The 17448-nt window shown below is 37.3% G+C and overlaps 1 protein-coding gene across 2 annotated transcripts in view; it reads left to right on the forward strand.

Moving 5' to 3' along the window:
* The window catches only part of LOC149445239 (phospholipid-transporting ATPase IA), a 146985-nt gene extending 132620 nt beyond the window's left edge, over positions 1-14365 (forward strand). For both annotated transcript variants that reach the window (XM_089653996.1, XM_089653995.1), the window contains 4 exons: positions 1506-1594; positions 1770-1862; positions 6618-6709; positions 8935-14365. In XM_089653996.1, the coding sequence (XP_089510122.1) occupies positions 1506-1594; positions 1770-1862; positions 6618-6709; positions 8935-9032 (372 nt within the window). In that variant the 3' untranslated portion in view covers positions 9033-14365. The remainder of the gene's footprint in view (positions 1-1505; positions 1595-1769; positions 1863-6617; positions 6710-8934) is intronic.
* Positions 14366-17448: the final 3083 nt, after the last annotated feature.

Consider the following 17448-nt stretch of genomic DNA (forward strand, 5'->3'; position numbering starts at 1 on the left):
AGAGAGAATTTGCCTTGTGTGTTTGTGCTACAGTGAAAAGTCACCTTGAGTTGGCTTGAGTTGTTGTGGTAATTTAGGAGTCACTGCTGTCTTTTTGATCATGGACAGACGTCTTATTTCCCTGTACTGTTAATGAGAGAGGGTTCCAATAAACTGACAGTTATACTCATCCTCCCTTAAATCATGCTGTCAGGGCTTTACGGGAGCTTTCTACTTAATTCAGCTGCACATGCAGTGAAATATTTTATCTTTAGGGAGTGATCTGCAATTGTTAGAAGATCTTATTTTTTTTTTTAAATCCCAGAGCTCATTAGTAAACCGCTTAATTTCTTGGAAATGCTTACTATTGGCTTGTGGTTGCCCATTGTGCAACCTGATTATTGGAAACCATGCTTGCATTTGCTGTACTGCCTTTTGTTGTATATAACTACCATAATTTTACAGAATTAGCCTTCATCCATAAGTACTGTACTTTACACAGTGCTCTACGGTGTCTCTTCTTCTGTGATAGCTTTTAACTTCTCTGTGCCTGAAAAGTATTTGAAGAAACATAGATTTCTACTTTGGGTCGGTCTGCCCCTGTGCATCTACCTAGGTGCTAATCTTGTTCACAACCAAGTGACATATAAATCTTAAAGGGTGTTCACACTCTATGGTATGCTGAAAATCTTTAATTGGCAAACTTGTATTAACACAGGAATCTCTTAACATGTCTCATGCTGAACTCAGCGCTTGGAGAGTTTGTGTTTTGGCTGCTTTATATTAAGATGTAGTCTTGCTTTAATTGCCATTACTATTTTGTTACTTTAATTTTTTTATGCTTTTCAAATTGTTCATTAGGTGCCACCATGTTTTAACTGTATCATATATGAATCAATGGGGGTAGATATTTTTATCAGAATTTGTCAGCTTTAAATTTTATTAAAATAAACTTCAATTGCTTTTAAGCATTGAGTATGATTTTGCAGCCTTTAGTGAATAAATAATACATTCTGTTTTCTCTGAGACATAGATAATGGAGAGCTAGGAATAGATCCTGTTGTCTGTGTGTTTTGCGACTTAATCACAGCAGATCTTAAGAAGAAAAAAAATGTTATTAGGAGCATTGAAGTCATAGAGCCCTAGAATCATAGGAATGATCTCACCCATCCCAGAAAATAGTATGCGTCTTTAATCTCCTAATTACCAAGACATGGCAGATGTGGTTTTATTAAGCACAGAACAGCTATAGTTCATCTGTTCTGAATGTTCTTATATAAATACATTCTGCACTATATCAAGATAAATATTAAACATTTAAAAAGGAAAACTCTGTCTGCAGTTTGTGGATTTTCTAAAATTGTGGAGTAGGGAAGCAATATTATTCGACATTTTTAATTTTGATTTATTTAGAAATCAATCCTATGATCTGTGCTTCATTTAAAGTGATTTTCATAATAAAAGCTGATTTCAAACATTACAGCCAGGCAGAAAAATGTGCATAATATCACTTGTGTTTCTTGTAGGCAGATATGATGTTTAGTTCTGGTCTTTTTTGGATGGGCCTCTTCCTCATTCCTGTAACATCACTGCTGTTTGATGTGTTTTATAAAGCGTAAGTATTACTGCACTCTTCTTGCAAATCTTGTTCTTAATGAGTAAAATTGGATATGTTCAAGTGTTCAAGAAACAAATTATGTTCGTTAACTGATTAGTTACACTATCGACAAAGGTAACTTTATATTTTTATTTTTTATTATTATTATATTTATAATCTTTTTAAAATTAAGGGTCAAAAGAACTGGTTTTAAGAACTTGGTTGACGAAGTTCAGGAACTTGAGGCTAAATCACAAGATCCTGGGGCTGTTGTACATGGCAAAAGGTAAGATGCATCATTGTTGTTTCATGTACATTATTTCACGCAGTTGCTAATAAAGTCAGCCAAGAACTGATTAACAGTAGTTATTTTGATAAAATATTTGTTATGGTTGAAAACTTGCAAGCACAGTAACCTAAGCATGATGTGATTTCTAGTGGATAAAACGTTCAGTCAATTTACCAGGTTTACTATCCCAATAGTATGCCTATTCCAGAACAGGCACAGTTAGGGACATTACAAACAATCTAAATTTAACGTAGTTTTTGCTATAAAACTTTCAACAATAGTTACCATGCCAAGTCATAGATATAGAGCCTTTGAATCTTGAGCAGAGAACTTTTTTTTTTTTTTCCCTTGTAACTGTTTATATATTGATAGCAGATAAATGAAATAGAATGCAAAAGTTTAAATATTTAAATCACTTCCTAATAGTGCTAAAAAAACACAGTATTTGTGAGTTGTCTAATTTATCATTTTCTGCTGCTCCAAATTGCCAGAATTAATTTGTAAATTTATAACAAAGATGTCAACTCAAAGCTGTGAAATAGGACATTTTATAGAAACGTAAAATGTAGATTTTAAAATCATTAAATTTATAGTACTGGTGTTTTGGTGGACAATTATTCTGAAATAAGGGTAATACTTAGTTTAACACTATATGCAGAATTCCAACACACAAAAAGAAAAGACAAGAAATACATAAGGAAGACTTGTGTAATGGTAACAAGTGCAGGGTGTATGGATTTACTTGAAACAATAACTAACACGGCAAATTATGGAAAGTATTTAAAGTGGGTTGTTTAGAAAGAGTATGTTGTTCTGATTGTGTGCTGATTTTAGACGAGCTATTTTTGCTTTCTTTTAAGTAGTTATAGGTTACTAAAAATATAGTAACCCACTATTGTAGTAAACCATTAGTCTTCCATATGTAGTACTTCACTGCTCAAAAAAAATTAAAGGAACACTTTGAAAACACATCAGATCTCAATGGGGAAAAATATCATGCTGAATATCTATACTGATATGGACTGGGTAATGTGTTATGAATGTAAGGATGCCCCATTGTTTGACACTCCAAAAATCAAAGTGAAAAAATGATGGAGCAGGCTAGTCATTGTCATTGCAGAAACTCAAAATGGTGCTCAGTAGTTTGTATGCCCCCCACGTGCTTGTATGCATGCCTGACAATGTTGGGGCATGCTCTTAATGAGACGACGGATGGTGTCCTGGGCATTTCCTCCCAGATCTGGACCAGGGCATTACTGAGCTCCTGGACATTCTGAAGTGCAATGTGGCAGCGTCGGATGGACCAAAACATGATGTCCCAGTATTGCATTTAGGTCAGCTGAGCGCGGGGGCCATTCAATGGTATCAATTCCTTCATGCTCCAGGAACTGCCTGCATACTTTTACCACATGAGGCCAGGCATTGTCATGCACCAGGAGGAACCCAGGACCCACTGTACCAGCATAGGGTCTGACAATGGGTCCAAGGATTTAATCCGATACCTAATGACAGCCATAGTGCCATTGTCTAGCCTGTAGAGGTCTGTGCGTCCCGCCATGGATATGCCTTCCCCAGACCATCACTGACCCACCACCAAAACGGTCATGCTGAATGATGTTACAGGCAGCATAACGTTCTCCAGACCCTTTCACGTCGCTCACATGTGCTCAGGGTGAACCTGCTCTCATCTGTGAAAAGCACAGGGCACCAGTGGCAGACCTGCCAGTTCTGGTTTTCAATGGCAAATGCCAATCGAGCTCCTGTGGTGCCGGGCAGTGAGCACAGGGCCCACTAGAGGATGTCGGGCCCTCCTCATGAAGTCTTTCTCTGATTGTTTGGTCAGAGACATTCACACTAGAGAACTGCTGGAGGTCATTTTGTAGGGCTCTGGCAGTGCTCATCCTGGTCGTCTTTGCACAAAGGAGCAGATAATGGTCCTGCAGATGGGTTAAGGACCTTCTACTGCCCTGTCCAGCTCTTCTAGAGTAACTACCTGTCTCCTGGAATATCTCCTCCATGCTCTTGAGACTGTGCTGGGAGACACAGCAAACCTTCTGGCAATGACACGTATTGATGTGCCATCCTGGAGGAGTTGGACTGCCTGTGCAACTTCTGTAGGGTCCAGGTATCGCCTCATGCTACCAATAGTGACACAGACCCTAGCCAAATGCAAAACTAGTGAAAAACAGTCAGAAAAGATGAGTAGCAAAAAAGTCAGTGGCTTCCACCTGTAAAACTATTCCTGCACCTGTTGTTAATTTCATTAACACCAAGACAGCTGAAACTGAATAACAACCCCCTCTGCTACCTAACTGACCAGATCAATATCCCTGGAGTTTAATTGACTTGATACTATACTCTGATTAAAAAGTGTTCCTTTAATTTTTTTGAGCAGTGTACTTTGTGTATTTATAAACCACTTTTTGAAGGTGCTTTTTTCAACTGTGTTGGAAACCAAGTTATGTTTTTATTTTTCCACCTTCTACATATCACATCCAATGGACTTTGTTTTGAATCAATAGACTTTGACTGAGCCTGGCCATGAACCCCCCAGACCTGACTAATACGATATTACACATAGGTTCTCTAGTGATAGCCCTAGGAGTCAGGCACTTCTGACATTGACAGAGCTAGTTATCCCTTACAAAGACTTGCCAACATGTTCATCATCATTGCATGGCGATGAGCAACCATACATCCAGTTGTGTACCTTTTCAGTCTGTTGAGCAAGTTGCTCCCAAAAGTCTGAATTGTAGTCTTTGTTTAGTCTGCCAGGATACAATTACATTTTCTCCTTTCCTATTTGGCTGTTTTTTTTATATCTTTTAAATGTCGTTTGCCAATAGAAAAAATAAATAAATACCAGTGAGGAAAGGAGGGATGAAAGACCATCAACCTGATTTTTACAGTTTTCACAGCTGCTATGTAGGGATTGCTGCTGATCTGTGATGGGGGGGCTATGAAGAGCTTACAACAGCCTCTATGCACAGTTCCTGTTAGATGGGATAGCATGAGAAATGAAATGAGTCACTTTCATTGTAATTATTTGTAAAGCCTTTTGCACTCTGTACAGAGTGCATAAACGTATTATACAGTATTGTTCTCGCTTACCAATTCAAGAAGGCAGATAGCCTGCCCCATAATTTCAGTGTGGGAGTAATGCTAGAGACATGGATAGATTTAGTTCAGTTATTGCTGATAAAAATATATTGCCAAAAACATTAGAATGGCTTTAGAGCCCCACAGATCAGGTGGTGATGCAGCATTTCTTTTCTAATAAAGGGGTTGTCTGCTTAGGTGTAAGAATCTACTTAATGGTAAGCAATCAAAATTGAGATTTGCGGGTGAAAGCATTAGCAAGAAAAAGTGAGGATTAAAAAGATAAAATTCCACCACTTTCAGTTTTTACTGATGGTAAACTTGTTGAGCTAAAAGAAGGCAAAAGGAACTTTTTATTAGAGCTCTAACCATGCAGGTGGTGTCACCTCAGTACTCCCAGAACTGTCACCTGAGAGAAATCAAATTGCGCTTCATAATGCCACATCAGTAAGGATTCCTTCACTCTCCCGATCATTAGCCTTGTAGAAATGGCCAAACATCTTTGTACTTTAAAACAGCATCAAGCCAGATATGGGATCCGGTCCCTTTAACCTTCCTAGCGGTAATCCTGAGTGTAGCTTGGGGTTAATTTTCAGTACCAAAAGCAGTAACCCCAAGCCACACTCGGAATTACTCCATAGTGCTTCTCTTGCTTTCCCCCCAATGCCTACCTTGTCCTGCCATGTCCTCCCGCTGTGTCCCCTGGCCAATGCCGGCATTCGTCTTCCGGGTTCCATTCCCTGCGTCGGGATGCACGGGGGGTGGAACCAGTGTGAAATTAAAAAAAAATATGACATATACACAATACATTGTAATCTGTCAAAATTACATTACTGCATCAAACCATTACACCTAAATTTTGTCCCTAGTGCTTTGTCCATTTACCTGTCTGCACATTTACTGTTCTTTCTGCCTGGAAACTTGAGAACATCCATGGCGTCCAAAAAGCGTCCCTTTAAGTCAAAAGCAGTTTTAGACCAGCTAGAGAACAGTGATAGGGAATTAGAATCACATGCAGAATTGAACAATAGTGATTTTTGGGGAAATTCATCATCAGACACTGACATTATTGAATTACATTTTTTATTATTATATTATTATTGTTTATAATTTATTATATTATATTTTATGATTTTGTGTTTTTATCATAACCAGGATGTTTTGTAGACTCTTGTTTGGACAGATTTAAGTGAGTTATTCCTAAGAATTACAGGCCTACAATATAAAACAACAAATTTCCATGCAAAACATTGTACCACTTTGACATTCAAAAATATTGATTAGTTAGACCGCCAGGGAGATTAAGGGGGGGTTGTTGGAGGTCTGAGATAATCGCCCTTAATGAAGGAGACAACAGGACACTCCAATGGTGCAGTATGTAATAACAAGGATATCTTTATTATGTTACAAAGTATTGCACTCACAGTCTGTCCATCTATACATACAGCCACTCTCCATGTCTGTTGCCGGTGCTAAATATATCTGAAACAAACCTAACAGCAATGTAATGTCAGAAAAAATGTATTGTCACAGTTGAGCAACATTGCATGTTTAACTTGAATCTTAGTGTGAATTTTACCAAGAAGTGCATGAACTTTTTTTTTTTTACTTTCATGAACTATGGTTTAACCATTTACATCTTCTGTTACATAGTTTAACAGAAAGAGCACAACTGCTGAAGAATGTTTTCAAGAAGAATACAGTCAATATGTATCGTTCAGAATCTGTTCAGCAGAACCTGCTCCGTAAGTTCCTTATTACTGCCACACAGTACTTCTAGAAAACAACCGTTTATATTTATACTCGTATTTTTCATATGAAATCTGCTGCAAAAGAATGCCATATACCTTATACAAGCAGTCTGTTAAACCAAGGCTTCATTCACACCAGAACTTCAAGTTGATTTGAATGGCAAGATGCAGAAACAAGCAGGACTTTCTGAACGCTCTGCAATGCAAGGCATTGTAAACTAGTTGTGTTGAAAACCGTGCATTTTCTTTTGCGCATGCGTTTTGTTGTGTTTGCAAATACAGCAAAATGCACAGCAAGACCTGCAATAGAACAATAACTTAGAGCATCTCAATTAGGAGTGGACATGCATGCCCTGTTTTGGCAAGTAATGTGACTGATTAAAGCACTTCTACAGTTTCAGGAAGCTCTTCTAAGGTTCTGAACCTGGTATCAACCAACATTTTTTTATGACAAATAGGAACAACATTTGCATTACACGGGCCATTCATTTTCCACATTGGAGGAGATTGCAGTACTGGAAGTGAGGGTGGTCAAATAACTCTGCCTGTTGTTCACAGCTAATCTGCATGTCTACATCCCACTTAATGAGCTGTTTTACAGTTATGATTAAACATATGAAAAGTGCTGTAAAGTGACTGTTGTCTTTTTAAAACAGATAATTAAAGGTATCCCTGCAAAGAAAGGGTTAATACTTACACCTCCTGATACCCATGCTACAGTCCTCTGATCACAAGCTGCAATGACTGTCTTCAGCACCTGGCACACTTCTGGGATTGTTCACTGCCTGGTCTCCTTCTGCATGCTGTGCTTCTTTCCTCTAGATATACTGTATTGCTACTCTGACCTATAGTGACATAGAATACAGAGGAAACAGTCGTAGACTGAAGCCGGGGACCAAAGGCCTGACACTCTCAGAAGTGTCGGGAGCTAAAATATTTCAACCAGCATAGCACTTGAAGAAACAAGGAGATTTTGGGCGTGGACAGGATAAGCATTATCACTCTTCTTTGCAGGGATGCCCTTGATTCTCTGTTTATAATTAGGATTGCTTTAAATGTCATGCTCCTCTGTACATAGGTCATTTACTAACTTGCCCTTTCCATGTTTCTTTGCACCAGTAAGCCTACCTATTCTTGTCACATAAATCCAATGAACTTTCCCCATTTGGCTAATGGTTCTGATAAGATATATTTACCTTTCTTCCTTGAATTATGCATGAGCTAAAGCACTTGTAGAATGTTTGATTGGTGTAGAGTGCCCTTATATTGGTGACTCCTGACCTTGTTTTAGAATCAGGGTAGACTAGTAAAGTGAGGGATAACAATGGCACTAAGATATCATAGTAGGGAATCATTGCTTTTTAAATGCAGCCTGTTAACCAAGTACAAATCATAAATCAGTGGTCTCCAAACTGCTTCCCTTTGCTTTGTTGTCTGGCCCTTGGGGCACTATTTCCTCCACGGATACCAACAATGGAGCACAAATCCCTTCACTGACACCAATGATGGGGCACAATTTCGTCCAATGACACCAACCATGAGGCACAATTCCTCCTAATGACACCAATAATGGGGCCCAATGACACCAGTGATGAGGCACAATTCTTCCTAATGGCACCAATGATGGGACATTGTTTTTTCTAACTGACATTAGGACCTTTTCTGCTCCCAATGGTCAGAGTCCTGCCCCCCTAAAGTCTGAAGGACAGTAAACTGGCCCTGTGTTTAGAAAGTTTGGAAACCCTTGTCACATAAATCATGGGACTTTTCGGTCTACTACCAGGGAACAACTCTGAGAAGCACTGACCTCTGGAGTTCAATTCCAGCCTCTGGAGTTACCCATATTAATCAGAAACTATTAACAACAAAAAAAAGTTGAGGTAACGGTTTTGAATACAATTTCACTAAATAATACATCTGTACCTTTGCTTGGAAATATGAAAACATTTGCCATTGGAAGTTCTGAGGACTGGAGTAGTTAGGAGGATTTGCACTAATCCTACCAAGTTCTCACATTCCTTGAACAGTAGTGATTTTGCTTGATTATTGGCATTTTCAGAAACAGCCAAAATCAGGAATTATAAATGAGTTCTGATGCGTTTAAACATTGTGTCATCCTTGCTGATTTATCCCTACTTTCCATGTTACCCATCTAGGTTCAATAGCCAATTTTAGTAAGTGTCCCACTAACTATTTATCCCTCATCTTTTGTTCCACAGATGGTTATGCTTTCTCCCAGGATGAAAATGGTATTGTTTCACAGTCTGAAGTGGTAAGAGCATATGACACCACAAAACAGAAGCCAGAGGAATGGTGAAACATCTGTGCACTGGAGGAGACTTGAAAAATACATCCTTGAAAAAGTTACTATTTAGGTTCTAAAAGATCTGTGGTGAAAACTGTCTCACAATTAAAAAAAAAAAAAAATCCAACTTAAAACAAGTTGTTGATATCCAAGCAACCATAAAAATTAGTTTAGGCTTAAAGACTAATACTTGCGATAAGCCTTGGCTTAGCCAGGAAGGTGTTTCAGTATTATTGATTAGTAAGGATCTCTTGCTGCCTTAGTAACCAGCAAGTTTACTACATCCTCACCATCAAAGAGCATCATTCTACAAGACTGATGTGCCAGCTGGGAAATTCAACTAGAGTTTGAGAACACGAAACCATAAGGCGTGCAAAGCCACATGACCACTGCTTGCGTCGTTCTGGAGGGTTGCGTGTCAAACTATTTTAATAAATACGTTTGCCAAAGAAGTCGACGAGTTTTTATTGACTGCTAGAGTCTTTCAAGACCTAAAGAGCAGTACTATGTGTATTGTTCAAAAGTGAGCAAGAAAATGTGGAACCAGTTTGTAGGCTCCGTTCATTTGCTGGAAGGGCACTTGTTTTTATTATCTGTGACATTTTACACCTTCAGCCTTATTCATGCTGTTCTGTTTATCTTGCTGAGTAAAAATTTGAATGCTGCCCTCCTGCTTTCTTGTGTGTTTCAAGATGCAAGCGTTGATGCATTTCTGTTAACACCTATGATCCTCATAATGTGATACTGTAGTGTTTTATGTTTCCTTTCTTTGAAATATCTCCTGCTGTGTGGCACATTTGCACTAATGGTAAAATCTTCTGCATCCTTCTCCATTGCTGTTTCTTTTTCATTTGTTTGTTTTTCGTTTTGTTTTTACTTTTTTTTTCTTACAATTGTTGACTTCCTTGGTGACTTAAAAAAGGAGAAATTGTATATCACTTTGTAAATCATTCAACTGCACTTGGTCATCTTACAGTGTAAATTGAAGACTTGTTTTATGTTCTGCATATTGTAGTTAGCGGATTGAGTCAAGATTTTTATCATATTTGTCAGTGGAACTCTTTATTGAGTTGATGCATACAATAGCTCACTTTACAACAAAAAAGAACATTACTGCTTATAGGGGTTTTGTACATTCTGTACATATTAGTCAAGATCTAAAATATCCCTACTTTCTTCTTTGCACTATTATAGTGAGGAAAAGTTTACATGAAGAAAAATGTATTTATGAAAGAGATGAAATCACTTCCGGGGCCACCATAGAACCCTCACTAAAGGTTAGATTTCTTGGAAGGAAGTGAGGACTGGAGGTGGAACAGAATGGTACTGAACGGAATGGTAATAGTATATGTAGTTCTGCCACCCTACACAAGCCAATCCTGTCCTGTTTTATATAGGAGAAAGAAATGTCACTTTGTCCACCTATGGAGAATAACACATCCTTGATCCACACAGGAGAGGCATCCTGTGACCTGAGCACAGGAAAATCACATATTCTCTGTCTGGAGCTTTATCATTTCTTATCCCCAGATTTAGCCAGTGTATTGTCTTCAAAAGAATGGCACATGCAATGTAGTTTAATCCTAACAGTGCCTGTTTGTAAGTAGCATTTTTGGTGTACTTATTGACTTTAAGGAATAGTTTAGTCTCCATAGACTGCCCATATGTACATAACAAATAGTACACTTGTTTATTGCTATGCTGCACCCACTGTGCTGTGTTTAAGGTTGTGATTGGCCAGGCAGCATGTCGCTGAACATCTCCTCCCCTCTGACTGGGAGCATCTATAAACTTTGCAGGGTCTATAAATTGTGCTTACTGTTTCACACTTTGCGGTCCCTCTCCTTCTCATACTTTCCATGTATGGCTGCATTTGCTGGAGTAACTAGCAGCCACTTTGCTTGCCTTGCATCATGCTTGTGTGGTTTGCAGTTCTTTTCTTCCTGTCATTTGCTCCGCTTCTTCTTTCTCCCCCACCCCCCCCCCATATGTCTGTAGTAGCTTTGGGCTCGCCTTTGATATTACTGATACTAACCATATCCTCCATGGGAGAATCCCGGGCTCAGGCATTATGCACAGGTACACTCTCACCACTCTCACCCACTATTTGTAAGCATTACTTGCCTTGGTCCCATAGCTCTCTGCTTTACTCTTCTATGGACCGACTTTTTATTTATATAGCCAACACGACCACATGTGTGTCAATGTATGCACGCTGGTCAAATGCAACATGGTTTAAACCTGGATTTTGTTTGACTTGGGGTCTGATCACATCAAGCTAATGTATACAAAAATATTACAAGCTAAGTACAGTAGCTTCCCTTGGCCCTGAGTTCTACAGCATTTCAAAATGCCCTTGGAAATGCATTGGAATTGGCAAAATGGCAACCCATACAGTTTGTCTGGGTGTATCTAATTCAAGTTAATGGTATACTCAAAACTAAAATGATTTGCTTATTAAAAACATTCAACATTGATATGCATAGTTTACACAGCTGCTAAGCTCAGACCTGCAAAATTAAAATGTATATTTTTTACCTGTAAAACTCCAATAAACGTTTACAGCAATAGCTAGCAGGAACCAAGATGTGCCTTTACATACCTTGAAATGGCTGCTTCCACATCTGGCAATTCCCAAATCCTGCACCACTTTATGAAAATTTTGATACTGCTTTTATTGTTCATTGGCTACCCTCCCACTTTCACAATTTCCTACTGGAAAGTAAAAGGCTGCCCATCTGCATAGGAAGGGGAAGGCGGGCCTAAGAGTAGCAAGTGTTGAAATTTTCATTGAAAAGCAGTGTGGTATTAGGGGTGTTTGAGATGACACAGCAGTCATTTGAAGGTATGTGCAGGCAACTCTTCGGGCCTGTATAGTACTGCTCATATTTCAGCCATCTATAGAAGCAGCTACTGCTCCACCAACATTTTTCTAGACCTTCAGAACTGATCTTAAAAACATGATGCCCACAACCTCCTTTTCTAGTGTGTAGGCTTCTCCTCCCAATTATCTTAGTCTGTATACATCTATCAAAAATGGCACCAAGCCAAAAATAATCAAGTTGTGTTACACATTTGCAGACTGCTGCACTTATTAAAAGTGAAAAGCACTGGAATCCTCAGTTGAAAAAAAAAAAAAAAAGCTCTATTATGTTAGCTGTTTGTGTTCTTTTTACTAAGGTCCACATCAACTTATTCTGTGCACCAAGAAACTCTTGCTAATTCCCGTAATATTGCCAACCCAACTCTCCTCCTTAATGGGCACACATTTCTTGGTAAAAATGTGTGCACAGCCAGTTATTCATGCAATTGTCTATAGTTTAGGGAATATTTCAAAACACTGAATAATAATTTTGATGGTGTGATCTTTTAATACTCAATTATTTAGTTGTATGCAGTTGGTCCACGTGATTCTTTTCTCACCAAAAACCCAGATTAAATACACTGAATAATATTTAAAATAAAGTGCCTGCATATTCTGGAAAATTCTATGTGTTGGTTCCCATTCTGCAGAAATTAACTTTTTTTTTTTTTTTTTTCCAAAAGAATTTAAAGCATAGTTTTGCAGTTATCCTCATTTGTTTTATCGTGTAATCAAATGTGTATCATTTAAACTGACAATTGTCAAAATCTCTGCTAATCTTTGCAAAATAATTGCCATGCATTTACGGTAATACCTTTCCTTTAACCTTCATTAGTACTACATTTATTTCCTAACTTTGCTATTAGCATTCATTAAAACATACACCGATATTTAATATTTTGCATATATAATTATCATGTGAATTTACCCAAGACTTTGAGGAATATTTCCAAATATTTATAAATATGATGGGAATACTTGAGATTATATTGACTACATTTATTTGAAAACCAATAATTTTTATATATATATATGTTTGCCTGAGAGGTTATGTCTATAGAAAGCTAACTTAATGATTGCTTGTGCTTCTATAAGGGAAAAAATACAAGATACATTTCAATTTTTAATTTTATAGTTTTAGTAAATAGCTTTAAATAGTTTTAAAAAGCATTACACATTTATATGATTAATAAAATGTGTTTGTATTTACTAAGATGTAAGTACCTATTATTATGATTCTGCTGGTGCCAATTAATTACATCTCATCAATATATAGTTTAAATTGGAGTTTGTCTACTAAATTTGATTTAAATCGTTTACACCAGCTTGGGTATTTTATTTATTCAGATATTAAATAACTTTCTTAAATTTGTGAATTTGTTTTTTATTTACACTTAGATCCCCTCAACATATTCTGTTTAGGTTTTTTTAGTACATTTTACATGGTTTGAAGGTCGATAAATATGAACATACTAATGAATATTGATGTAATGTATTTGACTGTGTCGGAAAAAGCCACGTTGCTTATTTGCAGACTTGATTCTCATTTAAATAAGTAAATACCACCTATGACTGGATTGATTTTACGTTGTTCAACCCCATTCCTCCATGTCCAGCTTGTGTGTGACTTTCTGAATATAACTTCACTTGTCCTCTAGGTTAATTTATCTTCTGTGACTTACTGAAAACTCTTGTGGTTGTGTTGAGTGTACTACTTCTCTGTCTGCACGAGTTAATATTTTTAAAGTATGATGCTTTATGGTTATATTTGACTAATGTGAACCCTATAACTGTTTTTTAGTTGATTTGGAAGCTTGCACTATGCTTTACTACTGTATGCATTGAGAAATATGAGTCTGTCATTTTCTTTTTTTTTTTCTTAACATTTTTACACCAGATTCGTCTCATTCGCTGATTTTTCTTTATATCTTTTTGGGTAACTTTGTAAACATTTTGTGCCCTTTTATGTAAATATTAGGTACTTATTTTTTTTTTTTGTTTGGTGCAGATTTTTATTTTCACTCTAGAAGCCATAATAGAACACGTGTTTTAATTTAATGTTTTTCGTTTATATATATTTTTTTTTATTTCATTCTGGCATCAATGGAAAGGGATGTGATACAATATGTTCCAGCCATTGACTTTTCGCTGCTGTAATTGTGAACTGTGGTGCTGCATGAATGAAGTTGTTTCTAGGTGTTTGTGTTGTTCATGCCTCAGGTTTTTTTTTTGTTTTTTTGTTTTTTTATATAAATATATGTTTTGTTGCTGATGTATAATTATTCTCATGTTTTCAGTCCTATTAGCAAGTAAAGAAAGACTTGAAGTTCTTGGCACTGGATTTCTGTTCTCTCCTTATTAATTTATTTTTAATGCAGTGTTCTTTGTCTTTTATTTTGTGAATGTGCATGATTAACACTGTATCTATCAATGTTCTGTCTCAGTTGTTTCAGGTTATTAAAAGTTATCATTTAAACTTTAATGTTGGTCTTTTTTAATGCATATAAAAAATTGTGCACTTGTTCTTGCTTTTTTGGTTTAGAAACGTTTTGATGATTTTATATAGCATTGTACACATTTGTAGGTTGCTGAAAAACAGGCAATGTATAAAGCGCTTTACAAAGAAAACACAAGAAACACACAGTAAAAAAAAAGGACAATTAAGTGAAAGCTTGTCTAAAGAAAAACATTTTTAGATTTAATTTGTAAGAGTTTAGAGAAGATGACTCTCTGATGTTCCTTGGAAGCGAATTTCGGAGTTTTGGAACATAGCAGGAGAAGGCTCTGTCTCCTATCGAGTGTAGGTCAGTAGGGGGGATACACAGAAGACCAGATTTTGTGGAGCGGAGGTTACAAGAGTGGGGAGTAAGTAGATTAAAATTCAGACAGATAATGGGGTGCCAAGCCATGCAGAACCTTATAGGTGCACCAGATGATCTTAAAGTCTATGCAATATCTGACAAGTAGCCAGTGCAAAGACTCCAGGATAGGGGGTAATATGGTCACTTGTGCTGGACCTAGTGAGGATTCTGGTTGCAGAATTGTGTACAATATTGTAGTCAATTAATAGTGAATTTAGGTACACCAGCAAGCAGAGCATTGCAGTAGTCAAGTCAGGAGAACGCAAATGTATGGATCAGCTTTTCAGCTACAATGTATAACAGCAAAGGATGCATCCAAGTGGAAAAAGATGTTCTGACAATATTTTGTACATGTGTATCAAAGGTTAAGCTAGCATCAAATATCACCCCTAGATTTTTTAATTTAGACTGAAGCTGAATTGATGGGGGTGCCAATAAGCATGACTTCAGTTTAATTGAAGGTGGCGTATCCAAGTTTTATATCACAAATACAGTGAGTTAGGAGAAACAATACATTATTTTAAATTGACTTCATCATGAATTTGTCACACACACTATATAGAGCAGCCTTTTTCAATCAGGGTTCCTTCTGGTTCTTCACGGGTGTCTTGGTCAAATGCCTAAAATATTTCCCCAATGGCCAAACAATTGCCCATAAGCAAGTGGATCAAGCCTGCCTTTTTTTTTGCTACACAAAGCCATGGATTTTTAATGTGCAGCATTATTATATGTCCTAAAAATTGATGACAGCATCTACCCAATTAAACCTTTTAAACTGTGCTCAGTGCGCACACAAGTGTTGTAATGTAATATCCATTCACAACAAAAATTCAATATGTTCCAAGTATACAGTGCCTTGAAAAAGTATTCATACCCCTTGAAATTTTCCACATTTGTCATGTTACAACCAAAAACGTAAATGTATTTTATTGGGATTTTATGTGGTAGACCGATACAAAGTGGCACATAATTGTGAAGTGGAAGGAGAATGATAAATGGTTTTCAAAATATTTTACAAATATCTGAAAAGTGTGGTGTGCATTTGTTTTCAGCCCCCCTGAGTCAATACTTTTACTGCAATTACAGCTGCAAGTCTTTTTGGGTATGTCTCTACCAGCTTTGCACATCAAGAGAGTGACATTTTTGCCCATTCTTCTTTGCAAAATAGCTCAAGGTCTGTCAGATTGAATGGTGAGCATCTGTGACCAGCAATTTTCAAGTCTTGCTACAAATTCTCAAATGGATTTAGGTCTGGACTTTAATTGGGCCATTCTAACACATGAATATGCTTTGATTTAAACCATTCTATTGTAGCTCTGGCTGTGTGTTTAGGGTTGTTGTCCTTCTGGAAGGTGAACCTCTGCCCCAGTCTCAGATCTTTTGCAGACTTTAATAGGTTTTCTTCTAAGATTGCCCTGTATTTGGCTCCATCCATCTTCCAATCAACTCTGAACAGTTTCCCTGTCCCTGCTGAAGAAAGGCATCTCCACAACATGATGCTGCCACCACCATGTTTCACAGTGGGGATGGTGTGTTCAGGGTGATGTGCAGTGTTAGTTTTCCGCCACACATAGCATTTTGCTTTTAGGCCAAAAAGTTCAATTTTGGTCTCATCTGACCAGAGCACCTTCTTCCTCATGTTTGCTGTGTCCTTCACTTGGCTTCTTGCAAACGTCAAATGGAAATTCTTATGGCTTTCTTTTAACAATGGTTTTCTTCTTGCCACCCTTCCATAAAGGCCAGATTAGTGGAGTACACGACTCATAGTTGTCCTGTGGACAGATTCTCCCATCTGAGCTGTGGATCTCTGCAACTACTCAAGAGTTACCATGAGCCTCTTGGCTGCTTCTCTGATTAATGCCAGGTCTGTCAGTTTAGGCTTGTAGTTGTGCCATAGTCTTTCCATTTTCGGATGATGGATTGAACAGTGCTCTGTGAGATGTTCAAAGCTTGAGATATTTTTTTTTATAACCTAACCCTGCTTTAAACTTCTCAACACCTTTTATCCCTGACCTGCCTGGTGTGGTCCTTGGCCTTCTTGATGCAGTTTGTTCACTAATGTTCTCTAACAAACCTCTGAGGACTTCCCAGAACAGCTGTATTTATACTGAGATTAAATTACACACAGGTGGACTCCATTTACTAATTAGTTGACTTCTGAAGGCAATTGGTTGAACTAGATTTTAGTTAGGGTATCAGAGTAAAGGGGGCTGAATACATATCCATGCCACACTTTTCAGATATTTATCTAAAAAAATGTTGAACACCATTTATCATTTTCCTTCCACTTCACAATTACATGCCACTTTGTGTTGGTCTATCACCTAAAATCCCAATAAAATAAATGTATGTTTTTGGTTGTAACGTGAGAAAATGTGGAAAATTTCAAAGGGTATGAATACTTTTTCAAGCCACTCTAAAAAAAAAAAAAAAAAAAAAAAAAAAAAAAAAAAGTGTGGCGCTGTAAAATCAGTGTTCTTTAATTTTATATTAAATAAATAAAACCAAATGTTCATAAGCATAATACTGAGTCCATAAAATGAAAAATTATAACATCAATCGTCCATGAAATCAAGTGTCAATGTCCTAAATAAGACCCAGTGATCTATGAATCCACCACCTGCACACACAGCCTCTTACCAAATGGTCAGACCCCAGATTATAGGTGGTCTGAGATGGCATGGAGCTGCATGGATTTTGACTC

This window comes from Staurois parvus, unplaced genomic scaffold (genome assembly GCF_062004578.1).
Source record: "Staurois parvus isolate SC_StPar_1 unplaced genomic scaffold, SC_StPar_1.0 ptg000734l, whole genome shotgun sequence".
NCBI lineage: Eukaryota > Metazoa > Chordata > Amphibia > Anura > Ranidae > Staurois > Staurois parvus.